This window comes from Ochotona princeps, chromosome 15 (genome assembly GCF_030435755.1).
Source record: "Ochotona princeps isolate mOchPri1 chromosome 15, mOchPri1.hap1, whole genome shotgun sequence".
NCBI classification, from domain to species: domain Eukaryota; kingdom Metazoa; phylum Chordata; class Mammalia; order Lagomorpha; family Ochotonidae; genus Ochotona; species Ochotona princeps.
Genome location: NC_080846.1, coordinates 1,608,625 through 1,623,789, shown reverse-complemented (window position 1 = coordinate 1,623,789; position 15,165 = coordinate 1,608,625). Strand labels below are relative to the sequence as shown.

Genomic DNA, 15,165 nt, shown 5'->3' with positions numbered 1-15,165 from the left:
ACTCTGCAGGGACAGCAGGAGGGGGCCCCCTGTTCACTCAGAGCCCCTGTTTGAGGGTTTCTGCAGACCCTGCTGGTGCTTGACTGGGGGAACCCAGGACCCACGCTCTGGGAGTACCCCCTCCTTGTAACGATGGCATGGTGGTGGGGTACTGTGGGCCTGCAGGGGCTCACAGTGCTTGGGCTAGAAGGATGTGTGCCCACACAACGGCAGCATGGGTTTCTCCCTGCGCACTGCCTCCCCCGCCCCTAGGAATCCCGCATTCAGCACAGACCTGGGCTTTCACCCGCACGGCTGGAGGCTTTTGGCCCTGCCAGGCTGGGTGCAGTGTTGGTCCCTTGTCCTTAGCGCCGTGGCCCCCACGTCTCCTGAGACTCCTGGCATGGATGCCTGCATGTGTCAGCTCACTCCACTTATCCGTGGGCCATAATCTGTGATCTGCACCGAGGACTGTGGAGGATGTGGAGCGGGCGTGTTCAAGACGAGGCAGCTTGGCCCCAGATCTTAGGGATTCACGCGAGGCCCAGTGCTGACAAGTGGCAGAGTGAGAAGACTCCCGCAGCTGCTCTGTGGAGCAAAGGGAGACAGAATCGTTAAGTTTCTCTTGGCATTAAAATGTGCCCATCTTCCAGCTCCCTGCTGACGTGCCCGGGAAAGCGGCAAGAGATGATCCGAGTTCCTAGGTGGCAACGCACATGGGAGAAGCAGCCGCAGTTCCAAGTTCCTGCCTTCGGCCGGGCTCCAGATTGGGCCTTTATGGGAGTGAAACTTTCCCTTTGTGTCCCTGACCGTCTTCCCTTCCTTGGATCCTGGATAAGCTAGGTGGTGGCAGCCGGTGGTGCAGGGCGGGGGCGCCCACCTCACACGTCGGCTCAGGATGAGTGGTGACACTCACGTCAGGAAGTGGCCAGGCAGAGCTCAGCTGCCAGCAGCAGGGACTTCCAGAGGCTTCTTCTGAAAAGTGTCCTAGAGCCCCAGGGACTTGGTAGAGTGGAGGAAATGTGGTCTGTGTTCCAGGCAGAAGCTGTCGCAGCTGAGACGTGTATACTGTCGGTGCCCCAGAATTGCTCGCTGTGTCAGAGCTGAAAATCAATGTGTGTTAATTGCTATGGATGGTGTTGCTAAGTAGCACCGAGCCTGCTCCCTTGCCGCTGCCGCCTGGTGGGGAGCTGGCAAGCTGACCTGCCATCATGACTCGCTGCTGAGAAGGCAGGCCCTCCCAGGTGTTGCTGCTCTGATCCTGGCGCTTGGGCTGCTGTTGGCATCTCTGACCTGCTCGTGTCTCTCCTGCAGATCCACATCGACATCCCTCGCATGAGCCCCGAGGCCCTAATACTTCAGCCCAAGGTGACCGAGGTAAGAGCTGAGTCCCTGAGCTGCTGCCCAGGGCCTTGTCTTTGGTAGGAGTGACTGGTATTCCTACGGAAGCCGGTGGGGGCTGGAGAGTTTGGCTCGTTGGGCACACTTAGCGACAGGGGTCTCTGAGTGCCCTGTAACTATAATACTGATACATGCAGATGAACTGTGTGACACATATGTGTCTTAGCACACACGCCTTGAACCGTGACTGTGCTGACCAGGGGAGGCCACCAACATGAACCCTGGTGGCGGGAAGAAGCTGGACTGGAGCCAGGCGCTTCCGGGAGGGATGCTGGTGGCCTCTCGGCCTGGTGCTTACCGCCTCCCTGTGTAGTGTTGCTCCGCAATTACACACGGTGACTGTGTGCGTGCAAGCATCATGTTTGGTTTGTGGTATCTGCTGTGGTCCTCCCCCTGGGACGTGCGTGGCATCTGCTGTGGTCCTCCCCCTGGGACGTGCGTGACGTCTGCTGTGGTCCTCCCCCTGGGACGTGCGTGACGTCTGCTGTGGTCCTCCCCCTGGGACGTGCTTACGCCTGTCTTTTGCCCATTTTCCTTTGGTCTGTTGGTCTTCACGTGTTGGGGATCCCAGTTCTTTATCCGTTTACGTTGTTGCTAGTGGCTTGTTTCTCGCCTTCTCTGTGGATGGGGCAAGTTCTCACTTCAAATGTGGTTGTTTCTGTCCATCTTTGTTGGGGTATTGCTGGGATACTGTGCCTAAGAAGCGTGCTGTGCGTGCAGGATAGGGTGTCCGCCAGCATGGTCTTCCAAGACCGGCTTTGTGTGTTTTAGCTTGTAGTTTCTGTGTGAGAGGAGAGGTGGGGCCTGGCGCCCAGCCTGCTGGTTTGCCGTGGGTCTAAGCCACGTCCCCTAGAAGTGCTCTGTGTTCCCTGACTGTCCTGGTGGTCAGGTGGCCTTCTCTGCGCATGAGCTGCAGCGTGGGGCTCTTGGCTGGTCAGAGTTCTCCCGTGCCCTGCTCTTCGCGGTGGATTGGGACATCCTGCCCTTGGCTCTCCTTGGGTCTCAGACACACGTCACCAAGAATTCTTACTTTGTTTAAGGTCTGTTTATCTAGTGGTTAAATCGCGTGGACTTTGTAGATCCGTTGAGGAGAACTGACATCTTTGTGAAATCCACTCCTTATTGTCAGAACGTGGCTAGCTTCCCCCTTTCAGGCTGTGTGAAATATCTTTGAACAGAGTTTAAGATTTTTCTACATAGGGGCTCACACAATGTCCTAGTGGCTGAATACTTCGCTGTGCATGTCCGAGATCCCATGTGAGCCCCGATTCTTGTCCCAGTTACCTCACTTTGCATCCAGCTCCCCGCTCACGGCCTGGGAAAGTAGTGGAGGGCAGCCCAAAGCCTTATGACCCTGCACCCATGTGGGAGACCCGGGAGAAGTTCCTGGCTCCTGATTTTGGATCAGCCTGCAGCTCGAAGTGGCCTCACACCCCTCCATTCACTGCGTCTCGAAGTGGTCTCACAAACCCCCCTGTTCACTGCATTTTAAGGTGGTCTCACAAGCCAGGGAGACACCGTGCTTCTCCAGTGAGTCTCTGGGAAGTGATGCCCGGGCTCGCGACGCACTGGCTGCTGTGTGTTCAGTTTTGGGAATCGCTGCATTGTATCCTCCGTGACCCTCAGGGGTGGGCACTTCCCAGGAGGCAGGTGGCAGTGGCGCCGGCTGCTATCCCCAGAGTGTATGTTTTTTATTTAAAGGTTTACAGATTGATTTTGAGTATAAGAGTTTCAGAGGGAGGGACAGAGAGAGAGAGATGCTAACTTTCTGTTCTCTGGTTCACTCTCCTGACGGCTGCAGCACTCAGCTCTGGGTGGGGCTGCACCCAGGAGCCAGGGCCTTCATCCGGCTCTCCTGCATGGATATAGGAGCCCAGACTTTTGAACTTGGATTGCATTTCTCGGGCAGCAGAAAGCTGTGTTGGAAGTACAGCAACCGGACCATGAGCTGGTGCCCTCGTGGCATACTGGTGTTACGGGGCAGCCTTTACCCACCGTGCCACAGTGCTGGCCCCAAGTTTTTCATAATTGGTTTCCTGGCTGTGCTTTTTGTGAACTTGAGCAGAGGAATCATCCTGGGTCCCCTCAAATGCCTGCGGTGGCCAGGGACAGAGGCAGGGCTGGGGATGCAATGCCGGTCCCCCACACTGTCCTTCCCAGGCTCTGCGCCTGCAGGCCGCGGTCAGGGCTGGGTACAGGCACTCAGCGTGGGCCATGGGCACTGCCACACTCAGCGTGGAGTCTGAGAAGTCTTAGATGTTAGCCAAGCCAGTTCTGCAGTCTTCCTTTATGATGGAGACTCTTGTGTCTGGAGGCACCTTTTCCAATCTCCTTGCTTCCGAGAAGTCTTCCCCTAGTTCCCCTGAGGGGTCTCACTTAGTGCCAGGATCCGTCCGGGTGTGGTTTGAGGTCCTGGTCATAGTCATGGACGTTCTCTGTGTGTGGCTGTATGGGCTGTGTGGGCTCCTGAGCGTCTCTCAGATTCCCCATGTGTGTGGCTTCTTCCTTCTTTCCTTTGGGGCTTCTGATCTTGCCTCTGCTCGGCCTCTGTCCCTGCCCCCCCCCGTCACTCTCCCATCTCCTGTCACGTGTCGGGCCCCCCCACGTCATCCCCTGACTCCCAGAGTTACAGAGAGAGGGAGGGACGGAGAAAGAGGCCTTCCAACACTGGCTTGCTCTGGTTGAAGTGATGAGAACTGGGTGGGACTGCAACCAGGAGCCCGGCACGCCATCTGGGCCTCCCACGTGGGTGCGGGACTCTCACCTGCTGCTCTCCCAGCTGCGTCAACAGGGGGGCTGGATCGACGTGGCACCTTTGGGACTCAAAGCCACGTGTTCATGTGGGTCACCCTGTTGCTGGTGGGGCTCCACCTGCTGTGCCCCAGCAGCCCCTGCCGTGGGTTAAATATCAGTCACTTGTTTTGCTTCATGAAATTTCGGATATTAGGTTGAACCTTTTGCTTAGCTTAGAGACAAATGCTGTTTTGTTTAACATTTGTTTAGTTTTTCTGATCTTTGTTTTTAAATACTCTTTTTTCCTTAAATGTCTGGTACAACTCACTAAATTCATTCATAGATACGTTTTTATAAATGCCATCTTTCCAGTGTTGAATTTCATCGTTTTTTAAATGTCCACGTATGGAAATACAATTAACTTTCCTAAATTGATCTTGTATTTGGCAAACTTACTAACTTCTTTTATAATTCTAATAGTTTGTTAAGATTTATGTGAGGTTCTAAGAAGTTAATCATGTAATTTGTGAATAATGATGATTTTTGTTTCTGTTCTATAAGCATATTTTTCTTTTTGGTTTTATTTTACTGGCTGAAGTATTACACTGGAATATTGACGTAGGAGTGGACATTTCACCCAGCAGCGCAGGGGCCCAGGGCTCACTTCAGGGTGCCCTTGTGGGGAGCGGGGTGCTGAAGCTGCTCCCCAGAATAGGAAAGCCGGAATAGGAGGGGCCGTCGCAAGATGGCGGCTGGCCCAGGGCCAGGAGGCAGAGTTGCTCTCGCCAGCAGGTAAACAGGAAGTCACAGGGATAGGCTAATGCCCTCGCTGCGATTATGTCATTGCTACTGGCCTATCACGTAGCGCCAAGTGGACCCACGGGGAGAAGTGATTGGTGGAGAATGATATAAAAGTAGCCATTGTAGAAGACTGGGACCATGGAGAAAGACAGGAGGGGGGGAAGGATAACGGGCGGGAAGAAGGCTGGCAGAAAGAGGGCTGGAGAAGCGGAAAGAAAAGCTAAGGCCAACGGGTGCAGGGGCAGCGGAGATAAGGATTTAAACACGGCCGCTTTTGGCAGTGAAGGCTGAGGTTGCGGTTCCGGCTTTTCCCAGACCCTCAGAGTGTGCCTCGTCATTTTAGTGTTGCTGCGGGACGGCGACATGCCCTGCCTCCTGACCCCAGCTCCCTGGCTAGTCCTGGGGGCAGCGGCGATGGCTCCGGTCATTGGGTTCCTGTCACAGAGGACGCCGTGACTGAGCTCTTGGCCCTGACCCTGGCCCAGCCCTTGGGGATCTAGGGAGTGAGGCGGCAGTGGTAGTCGCTGTCGTTTGGCCTCACGGGTAAATAAAAGTGTGTTGAGTGTAAGCAGGAAGGCACGCGTCCTGGTCACTTGCCTACTTTAAAGACAATTTTTTTTTTTTTTTGGTTATATTTCTTGGAAAGGCAGATTTACAGAAAGAGAGACAGAAAGATCTTCATCTGCTGGTTCACTCCCCAAGTGGCTGCAGTGGCCGGAGCTGAGATGATCCAAAGTCAGGAGCCAGGAGCCTCCTCCAGGTCTCCCACACGGGTGCAGGGTCCCAAGGCTTTGGGCCGTCCTTTACCGATTTCCCAGGCCACAAGCAGAGAGCTGGATGGGAAGTGGGGCAGCTGGAATGTGAACTGGTGCTCATATGGGAAGCCGACTATGCAAGGCGAGAATTTAGCCACTAGGCTGTTGCACTGGGTCCCCTAAAGACAAACTTTTGAGCTCCATGTCCTAAGATATTTATTCTCTATTGTATGTTACAGAAAGGACTTTGCTCGTGTATAAATTTGAGGTTTAGCAGTTCTTTTTCCTCTTTACTATCATCTAAGATAAAATATTTTTGCCTTTTTATCATCGAGGTGAATTTTATTACTCGATTTCCTAGCATTGTGCAGCTGTGCCTTTCTGAACTCCTCTGCCGTGGTCGTGTGCCGAGGGCTCAGGCCCGGGAGGTCAGCGCCGTCCTCCGGTTGGAACGTGCCTTCTGACCTGGCTTGGTTTTTGGCACTCCGCTCGCTGAGTGTTGTGTTTGCAGCAGTGGTGCTATGATTCGTTTGAAATGCTGGCTTTAGGGTTTGTTGTTAGTTATAAACATCGTGCAGCCCCTGCCTGTCTGTCTCCACGACGCCTGACGTTAGCACCAAGGGTGGGATGAGTAGTGGATGTACCGGATGTGCTATTACTGCTTCTTTTAGAATTTTAGATATTAATTACACTATAAACATATAGTCAGGAGGTGAGTTGATAGATGGTTGCATTTTAATCCGCGTTCCACACTTGTTGTCACCCTCTATCTTGGTTTCATTTATCAGATGTTGTAATTCCTGCTGAGGGAGGTGTTCATGGGCTCACACTGCCGGGACGAGAGCTGTGAATCACTCCTCTCTGAGCTGGCTGTTCTCCTGGGGTTTCAGGCTGAAAACCCCACAGGTGTTCCCCACAGGTTGCGCGTTCCATGGTTCCTCCTGGAACTGGCCTCCACGACTGTCCTCTGGGCCTGTGGCTGCATTGAGGCCTTTCCAGGCATCTGAACTCGGATTTTCTGAGTCTTCATGAGCACGGTCACAGGTCAGCTGTGGGTTTTCTCAGTGCTCCTTGGACCCCCGTATGCTGGTATGCAGCACCCCAGGATCCGGGCCAGAGGAGTCACCTGGACCCCTGCTGACAGTGGCACAGGGCCAGAGGAGCTGCCTGGACCCTGCTGACAGTGGGACAGGGTCAGAGGAGTCACCTGGACCCGTGCTGACAGTGGCACAGGGCCAGAGGAGTCGCCCAGGCCCCTGCTGACAGTGGGACAGGGTCAGAGGAGTCACCTGGACCCCTGCTGACAGTGGGACAGGGCCAGAGGAGTCGCCCAGGCCCCTGCTGACAGTGGGACAGGACCAGAGGAGCTGCCTGGACCCCTGCTGACAATGGGACAGGGCCGGAGGAGTCACCTGGACCCCTGCTGACAGTGGGACAGGGCCAGAGGAGCCTCCTGGACCCCTGCTGACAGTGGGACAGGGTCAGAGGAGTCACCTGGACCCCTGCTGACAGTGGGACAGGGCCAGAGGAGCTGCCTGGACCCCTGCTGACAGTGGGACAGGGTCAGAGGAGTCACCTGCACCCCTGCTGACAGTGGGACAGGGCCAGAGGAGCTGCCTGGACCCCTGCTGACAGTGGCACAGGGCCAGAGGAGCTGCCTGGACCCGTGCTGACAGTGGGACAGGGCCGGAGGAGTCACCTGGACCCCTGCTGACAGTGGGACAGGGCCAGAGGAGCTGCCTGGACCCCTGCTGACAGTGGGACAGGGTCAGAGGAGTCACCTGCACCCCTGCTGACAGTGGGACAGGGCCAGAGGAGCTGCCTGGACCCCTGCTGACAGTGGGACAGGGCCAGAGGAGCTGCCTGGACCCCTGCTGACAGTGGGACAGGGCCGGAGGAGTCACCTGGACCCCTGCTGACAGTGGGACAGGGCCAGAGGAGCTGCCTGGACCCGTGCTGACAGTGGGACAGGGCCAGAGGAGCTGCCTGGACCCGTGCTGACAGTGGGACAGGGCCGGAGGAGTCACCTGGACCCCTGCTGACAGTGGGACAGGGCCAGAGGAGCTGCCTGGACCCGTGCTGACAGTGGGACAGGGCCGGAGGAGTCACCTGGACCCCTGCTGACAGTGGGACAGGGCCGGAGGAGCTGCCTGGACCCCCCAGGCCCCTGCTGACAGTGGGACAGGGCCAGAGGAGCTGCCTGGACCCTGCTGACAGTGGGACAGGGCCAGAGGAGCTGCCCGGATCCGTGCTAATACTGGGTCAGGGTCAGGGGTCTGTCCGGGCCTGGCTGAGAGCCTGTCTGAGTGGGCCTCAAGGCTGGGGAGGCTTCAGAAGGAGCCTTCCAGGTTTTCAGTTGGTGTGTTGCCCTGGTGCACAGGGTTCTAAGGTTGGATGAGTGAACTGCAGTGTTTATCTTTTGACTTGCCTTCGGGTTGGCAGTGGGAGCTAGCTAACCCTGACCCCAACCCGGCCTTGACCCTGACTCCGACCCAGCTAAGTTATTGGTGCTGAAGACAAGCTGCTGTGGAGGGTGGGGTTCAGGTCCCCACTGCTGAAGTCAGCTCCCAGCCCGACAGAGAAGGACCTGCCCATGGTGTCTGCAGCACCCACCGCTACATCTGCCCCGCAAGTGCTTGTTGTCAGAGCCTCTGTGCACAGCCCATGGTGTCCATATCGCGAGGCCGTCCTGTCTCGGTCATCTGCTAGGCGCTTGCCAGTTGCACCCTGTTTAGGCTCTCGGTGTGTGATTCATATGGTCTCTGTGATATATGTGTGGTCTGTGTGTGTGATACGTGTGGCCCGTGTGTGGTCTGGTGATCCATGTGTTTGTGTGTGGTTTCTCTGTGATCTGTGAGTGTATAGTCTGTGTGTGATGTGTGTGTGGCAAGTGTAGTTTGTCTGTGTTTGGTATCTGTGATATATGTGTGGTCTGTCTGTATGTGACCTGTGTGTAGTGATCCATGTGATGAATGTGTGGTCTGGGTAGTGGCCCCGGGTGTGGTGATCCGTGTCCCGTGGTCTGTGATGTATGTGTGGTCTGGGTAGTGGCCCCGGGTGTGGTGATCCGTGTCCTGTGGTCTGTGACGTATGTGTGGTCTGGGTAGTGGCCCCGGGTGTGGTGGTCCGTGTCCCGTGGTCTGTGATGTATGTGTGGTAACCTGTGTCCCGTGGTCTCTGCAGGATGCGCTCCTCTCAGTATGGGGGAGGCGCCCCTTCCGCTCCGCTCTTGAACACAGCTGCCTTCCATCACAGCCCCTCTTGCCTGTCTTCCCTCCCCATTTGCTCTGTCTTCCCTTTCCCCTTACACAAGTGGGGACCCCAGAGTTCCTGAAGGGTGTCTGAGCAGCCTGCTCTGGGATGTCACGTGGTACAAGGAGCAGTCCCACACATGCACAGCGCTGTCTGGCCAGACTGCACTGACGGCCCAGGTCTCCGCCAGTGCCCACGCATGGAGAGCGGAGGAAGTGGAGGGCTCAACTGTCAGCACAGCAGGAGAGCCAGGGTCCTGCTTGCAAGTCCCCTCCATCCACCGTGCAGGACTGAGAGCCTCGCACTGACCGCTCCTCCGGGACTCACTGGACGCGAGATGTAAGCTATGTCCAGAGCCCGGCTGCCCTGTTGCAGTGTGGCCAGTGTGGGAGAGGGAGCAACCGGGCAGGGGTCTGGCGTGGGAAAGGAAAAGGTCAAGAGGGACGGGGTCAGGGAAAGGGAGGGACAGGTCAGGTTTCTGGGGTGGGGACAAGAGTGGATGAGAAAGGACCCCTGGTGATGGGGCCTTGGAGCAAGGCCAGGTTCCTGGATGCACCAGTCCGGTTGCCCTTGGGACTGGTGCATCCTGAATTTTAGCAGCATCCCCAGCCGCCCAGGACGTAGAGAGGGGGACCATTTGGAGTGTTACAGTGGGGATTCGTGTCCTTATCAGGAAAGCTGGGGTGCCTGTCTGGGGGTGGCTACACGTGGGCTTTGCACTCTCCATGGTTCTCTAGGGATGCCTCAGGCCGTGGTGGCCGGCACACTGGCCTGGTAGTGGCCACGATGGCCTCCCCTTTGGTGCGCCCGCCGCATTCCTCGTCAGACCTTCCATGTTTCCTGCTGATGCTACCTGTACGTTTATTTACATGTTCCTGGGATTGAAGTCTTAGAAATATGATTTCCAGGTTATCGAGAGATGAAGTAGAGGTGAGCTGAGGGAACTTGAGCTGACAGGTGGCTTTCCAGAACGGCATCTGAATTCTGAGTCCCCTCTAGGGCACCCGTGCCCACTGTCTCCACGTGCCTCCTTGCCCGGCAGAGGCCCCTCACTGTGGCATGGCCGTGAGGGCGAGAACGAATGCCAGGCCACTGCACCTCTGGAGCGGCACTGCCTTGGGAAGTGTCGCCAGCGGTTTGCTTCCTGCCTGGTAGTTGCCCCTCCTTCCTCTGCTGCCGAGGCCACTGGCATGTGGTGCTGCCTGGGCTGGCACCGCTGTGGGATCAGGTCTTGGCAGGTCCAGTTTAGAGAAGTTGGCAGACAGAGGCTGTGCTTCCCATGGGAGCTGGACCAGAGCCTGTGCCAGCCTCCTTGGATGGTCCCTGGGCTCTCTGGAGGTGTGGAGGCCTGGAGGCCCACACACACTGTTGTCCCCTCCTCTGGGGGCCCACACACACTGTTGTCCCCTCCTCTGGGGGCCCAGACACACTGTTGTCCCCTCCTCTGGGGGCCCACACACTGTTGTCCCCTCCTCTGGGCTCTCTGTGCTGCTTCAGCTACTCAAAGGAGAGCTGTGTTCAGATGTGTGAAGAGCCTTCAGGCTGTGCGTGCATCTCGTGCCCTCTGAGTGGGGCTCAGTTGCACATGGGGCACGCATGTCCAGCCCTCGTTTCACACACACACATCCACGCACTCAGGAACCAATGTAGGTGTGCACTGTCAGGCCCATGCCCACCAGGAGAGCATGGTCTGTGCTTCCTGGCCCCTTCCTTGGTGACTCACATGCCAACTGTTCCAGCCTGGAGCTGGGCAGTGGTGAAGGCTGCAGAATGTTGAACCACCCAGTTGGAGACACACAGCCCGGGTGGGGTGCTCTCTGTCAGGCCGTGTGGCACAGGCAGGCCGGGTGGGGTGCTCTCTGTCAGGCCGTGTGGCACAGGCAGGCCGGGTGGGTGCTCTCTGTCAGGCCGTGTGGCACAGGCAGGCCGGGTGGGTGCTCTCTGTCAGGCCGTGTGGCATAGGCAGGCCGGGTGGGTGCTCTCTGTCAGGCCGTGTGGCACAGGCAGGCCGGGTGGGTGCTCTCTGCCAGGTCGTGTGACACAGGCATGCCGGGTGGGTGCTCTGTGTCAGTCCGTGTGGCACAGGCAGGCTGGGTGGGTGCTCTGTGTCAGGCCGGGTGGCACAGGCAGGCCGGGTGGGTGCTCTCTGTCAGGCCGTGTGGCACAGGCAGGCCGGGTGGGTGCTCTGTGTCAGGCCGTGTGGCACAGGAGGGCCGGGTGGGTGCTCTCTGTCAGGCCGGGTGGCACAGGCAGGCCGGGTGGGTGCTCTCTGTCAGGCCAGGTGGCACAGGCAGGCCGGGTGGGTGCTCTGTGTCAGTCCGTGTGGCACAGGCGGGCCGGGTGGGTGCTCTGTGTCAGGCCGTGTGGCACAGGCAGGCCGGGTGGGTGCTCTCTGTCAGGCCGTGTGGCACAGGCAGGCCGGGTGGGTGTTCTCTGTCAGGCCGGGTGGCACAGGAGGGCCGGGTGGGGTGTCTGTGTCAGGCCGGGTGGCACAGGCGGGCCGGGTGGGGTGCTCTGTGTCAGGTCGTGTGGCACAGGCGGGCCGGGTGGGTGCTCTCTGTCAGGCCGTGTGGCACAGGCAGGCCGGGTGGGTGCTCTGTGTCAGGCCGGGTGGCACAGGCATGCCGGGTGGGTGCTCTGTGTCAGGCCGTGTGGCACAGGCAGGCCGGGTGGGTGCTCTCTGCCAGGCCGTGTGGCACAGGCAGGCCGGGTGGGTGCTCTGTGTCAGGCCGGGTGGCACAGGCAGGCCGGGTGGGTGCTCTCTGTCAGGTTGTGTGACACAGGCAGGCTGGGTGGGTGCTCTGTGTCAGGCCGTGTGGCACAGGCAGGCCGGGTGGGTGCTCTCTGTCAGGTTGTGTGACACAGGCAGGCCGGGTGGGTGCTCTGTGTCAGGCCGTGTGGCACAGGCAGGCCGGGTGGGTGCTCTCTGCCATGCCGTGTGGCACAGGCAGGCCGGGTGGGTGCTCTGTGTCAGGCCGGGTGGCACAGGCAGGCCGGGTGGGTGCTCTCTGTCAGGTTGTGTGACACAGGCAGGCTGGGTGGGTGCTCTGTGTCAGGCCGTGTGGCACAGGCAGGCCGGGTGGGTGCTCTCTGTCAGGTTGTGTGACACAGGCAGGCCGGGTGGGTGCTCTGTGTCAGGCCGGGTGGCACAGGCAGGCCGGGTGGGTGCTCTCTGTCAGGTTGTGTGACACAGGCAGGCTGGGTGGGTGCTCTGTGTCAGGCCGTGTGGCACAGGCAGGCCGGGTGGGTGCTCTCTGTCAGGTTGTGTGACACAGGCAGGCCGGGTGGGTGCTCTGTGTCAGGCCGTGTGGCACAGGCAGGCCGGGTGGGTGCTCTCTGCCAGGTCGTGTGACACAGGCAGGCCGGGTGGGTGCTCTGTGTCAGGCCGTGTGGCACAGGCAGGCCGGGTGGGTGCTCTGTGTCAGGCCGGGTGGCACAGGCATGCCGGGTGGGTGCTCTCTGCCAGGTCGTGTGACACAGGCATGCCGGGTGGGTGCTCTCTGCCAGGTCGTGTGACACAGGCAGGCCGGGTGGGTGCTCTGTGTCAGGCCGGGTGGCACAGGCAGGCCGGGTGGGTGCTCTGTGTCAGGCCGGGTGGCACAGGCATGCCGGGTGGGTGCTCTGTGTCAGGCCGGGTGGCACAGGCAGGCCGGGTGGGTGCTCTCTGCCAGGTCGTGTGACACAGGCAGGCCGGGTGGGTGCTCTGTGTCAGGCCGGGTGGCACAGGCGGGCACATTCCTTCTTTGTGCCTCCATTTTCTCATCTGTGTGAATGATTCACTGCACCCTGGCATTCTGCAGCCTAAAGCAGCGCTGTCACACGTACTCTCTTTCTGTGGGACGGGAGTTGGGTCCTCTGCCTGCGGCCTCCCGGCCGGGGCCCAACTCTAGTAAGGCACTGTTGTGACCCCGGCACGTGTGCGTCGCTGGAGCCAGCTTGGGTGGGAGGTCGGTACTTAGGGGTAGGAGAGACACAGGGGGTACTTCAAGAAGTATTTGGAAAATAGAACTAGGAGTTTACTTTTTCAGATAAGCTTGAAATCCATGTATCTTTTTTTAAAAAAGATTTATTTATTTTTATTGCAAAGTCAGATATGCAGAGAGGAGAAGAGACAGAGAGGAAGATCTTCCGTCCGATGATTCATTCCCCAAGTGGCCGCCAGGGCCGGAGCTGCGCCGGTCTGAACCCAGGGGTGCAGAGCCTCTTCCTGGTCTCCCATGCAGGTGCAGGGTCCAAGGCTTAGGCCGTCCTTGACTGCTTTCCCAGGCCACAGGCAGGGAGCTGGATGGGAAGCGGGGCTGCTAGGATTAGACTGGGGCTCATATGGGTGAGGACTTAGCCACTAGGCTACCGCGTGGCCTCCATGTGTCTTTTTAAACAACGTGCATTTTTCATATGTTATGCAAGCAGAAATGCGCGGCTTTACTTGTGTTTTCCGTGAGCTTTCTACAGGGCCCCCATCGGGCAGAGACTGCGCGGCACGTGGGGCGTCTCTGTGTGTGTTGACTTGGCAGCCATGGCGTGGCGGGAGAGCGAGTGTGTCCACCTCCACGGCAGGTGGGACGTCTCCGTGTGTCCGCCTCCGGCAGGTGGGACGTCTCCGTGTGTCCGCCTCCGCGGCAGGTGGGGCGTCTCCGTGTGTCCGCCTGCGGCAGGTGGGGCGTCTCCGTGTGTCCGCCTCCGGCAGGTGGGGCGTCTCCGTGTGTCCGCCTCCATTGACTTGCTCTTTTGCATCAACACCTCTTCAATTTTCTTTCAGATTTTTGAAAGGATCTTGTTTATATGGGCAATCCGTCACCCTGCCAGTGGCTACGTGCAAGGCATCAACGACCTCGTCACCCCTTTCTTCGTGGTCTTCATCTGTGGGTACCTAGGTAAGTGCAGACCTGTGGTGTCTCTCACAGGTGTGGACAGGCACTGTGCTCAGCTTCCTGACCGTGTGCGTTCTTACCAGTGTTGGTAAGTACTAATAGAGAACAATCATTTCTCAATGAAAAAAGTACCTTAGACCCAGATGCTCAGCCGGTGAGGTCATACTCAGTAGTAACACATAACAGCACGTTGGACATGGTACTTCCACTGGAGTCTCTTTAATAAGATGTATTATTTATTTGAAAGCATTATATATAGAGGGAGAGATGGTGCATCCTGTGGTTTCCTGCAGGATGGCCAAAATACCTAGGGATGTGCCAGGCCCCAAACCAGCAGCCGACAGCTTCTTCCGGGTGTCCCACATGGAAGGTAGTGCTTGCTCACTTGGGCCATGCTCCGCTGCTCTCCCAGGTCATTGGCAGGGAGCTGGATCAGCAGTGGAGCAGCTGGGATAGGAACCTGGCCATCTGTATGGGATGCTGGCGTCACAGGCAGCAACGTAACCCACTGTGCCAGGTGCCGTGTTCACAGAGAGCCCTTCTGATGACGCGTGACCCACGTGCTGTGTTTGGGAGTACAGTTTAACTCTAGTGGCTTTGGAGCGTGGCTTTAGTGCTCTGGATTGAAATGAGTAAGGTTAAGGTGGTAGGACATTAGTTGAATGTTTCGCTTACGAGCTAAAAGCTGAGCCTTCTTTAATGGCAGCTCTGTGTTTCGTCACTGAGACTTTGCACACACTGGTAGCACTGCCTTTGACAGCAGCATTAATTACATACCTGGTAAATGGGTAAGCAGAGATGCTGGTTGGGCTGTGCTGGTCTCTTGAATAGTACATCCCCTCCCCCATGTATGCTGCAGCAATTGGCTGTAATTTTACCTGTTTTAAACCTGGTTTAATTTTTTAAAAAAATTCTGATGGTATGAGTTTATTCAGTCCATCACGATGAACAAGGAACACCAGAGGAGGGCCTTTCCTTTTGAGTTGTACCTGACCGTGGCCGTCCGATGTGGCGCCTGTCCCCTGCGGGAGCGGGTCTCCCGAGGTGCCTGTGTCGTGCGGCTGACGGGTGCGGAGCAGCTAATGAGGGTGGCGCTGCCCACTCCCTAATCAGCTCTCATGGAGCGGGAGGCCGCTCCTGCGAGTGCCACCCTCATTTGACAGATAACGACCCTAGGAACAGCAGGACCTCTGTCAGTAGACTCGGAGCTGCTAATTGAAGGAACAAGTTCAACTGAGATGTAATTAGAGAATTGATATTCCATGTTAAATAGACCATTTAATTAATGTGGTAAATAAGTTTGTCCTAACGCCTTTACCACCAACTTCTGTTGTAAGACCTGAGCGATTCTTAATGCATTTCCCTGACAAGAT

At 57.6% G+C, this 15,165-nt stretch overlaps 1 protein-coding gene across 2 annotated transcripts in view; it reads left to right on the top strand.

The window, feature by feature from the left end:
* The window catches only part of TBC1D22A (TBC1 domain family member 22A), a 260,405-nt gene that overhangs the window by 95,567 nt on the left and 149,673 nt on the right, over positions 1-15,165 (top strand). For both annotated transcript variants that reach the window (XM_058673258.1, XM_058673257.1), the window contains 2 exons: positions 1,294-1,356; positions 13,681-13,795. In XM_058673258.1, the coding sequence (XP_058529241.1) occupies positions 1,294-1,356; positions 13,681-13,795 (178 nt within the window). The remainder of the gene's footprint in view (positions 1-1,293; positions 1,357-13,680; positions 13,796-15,165) is intronic.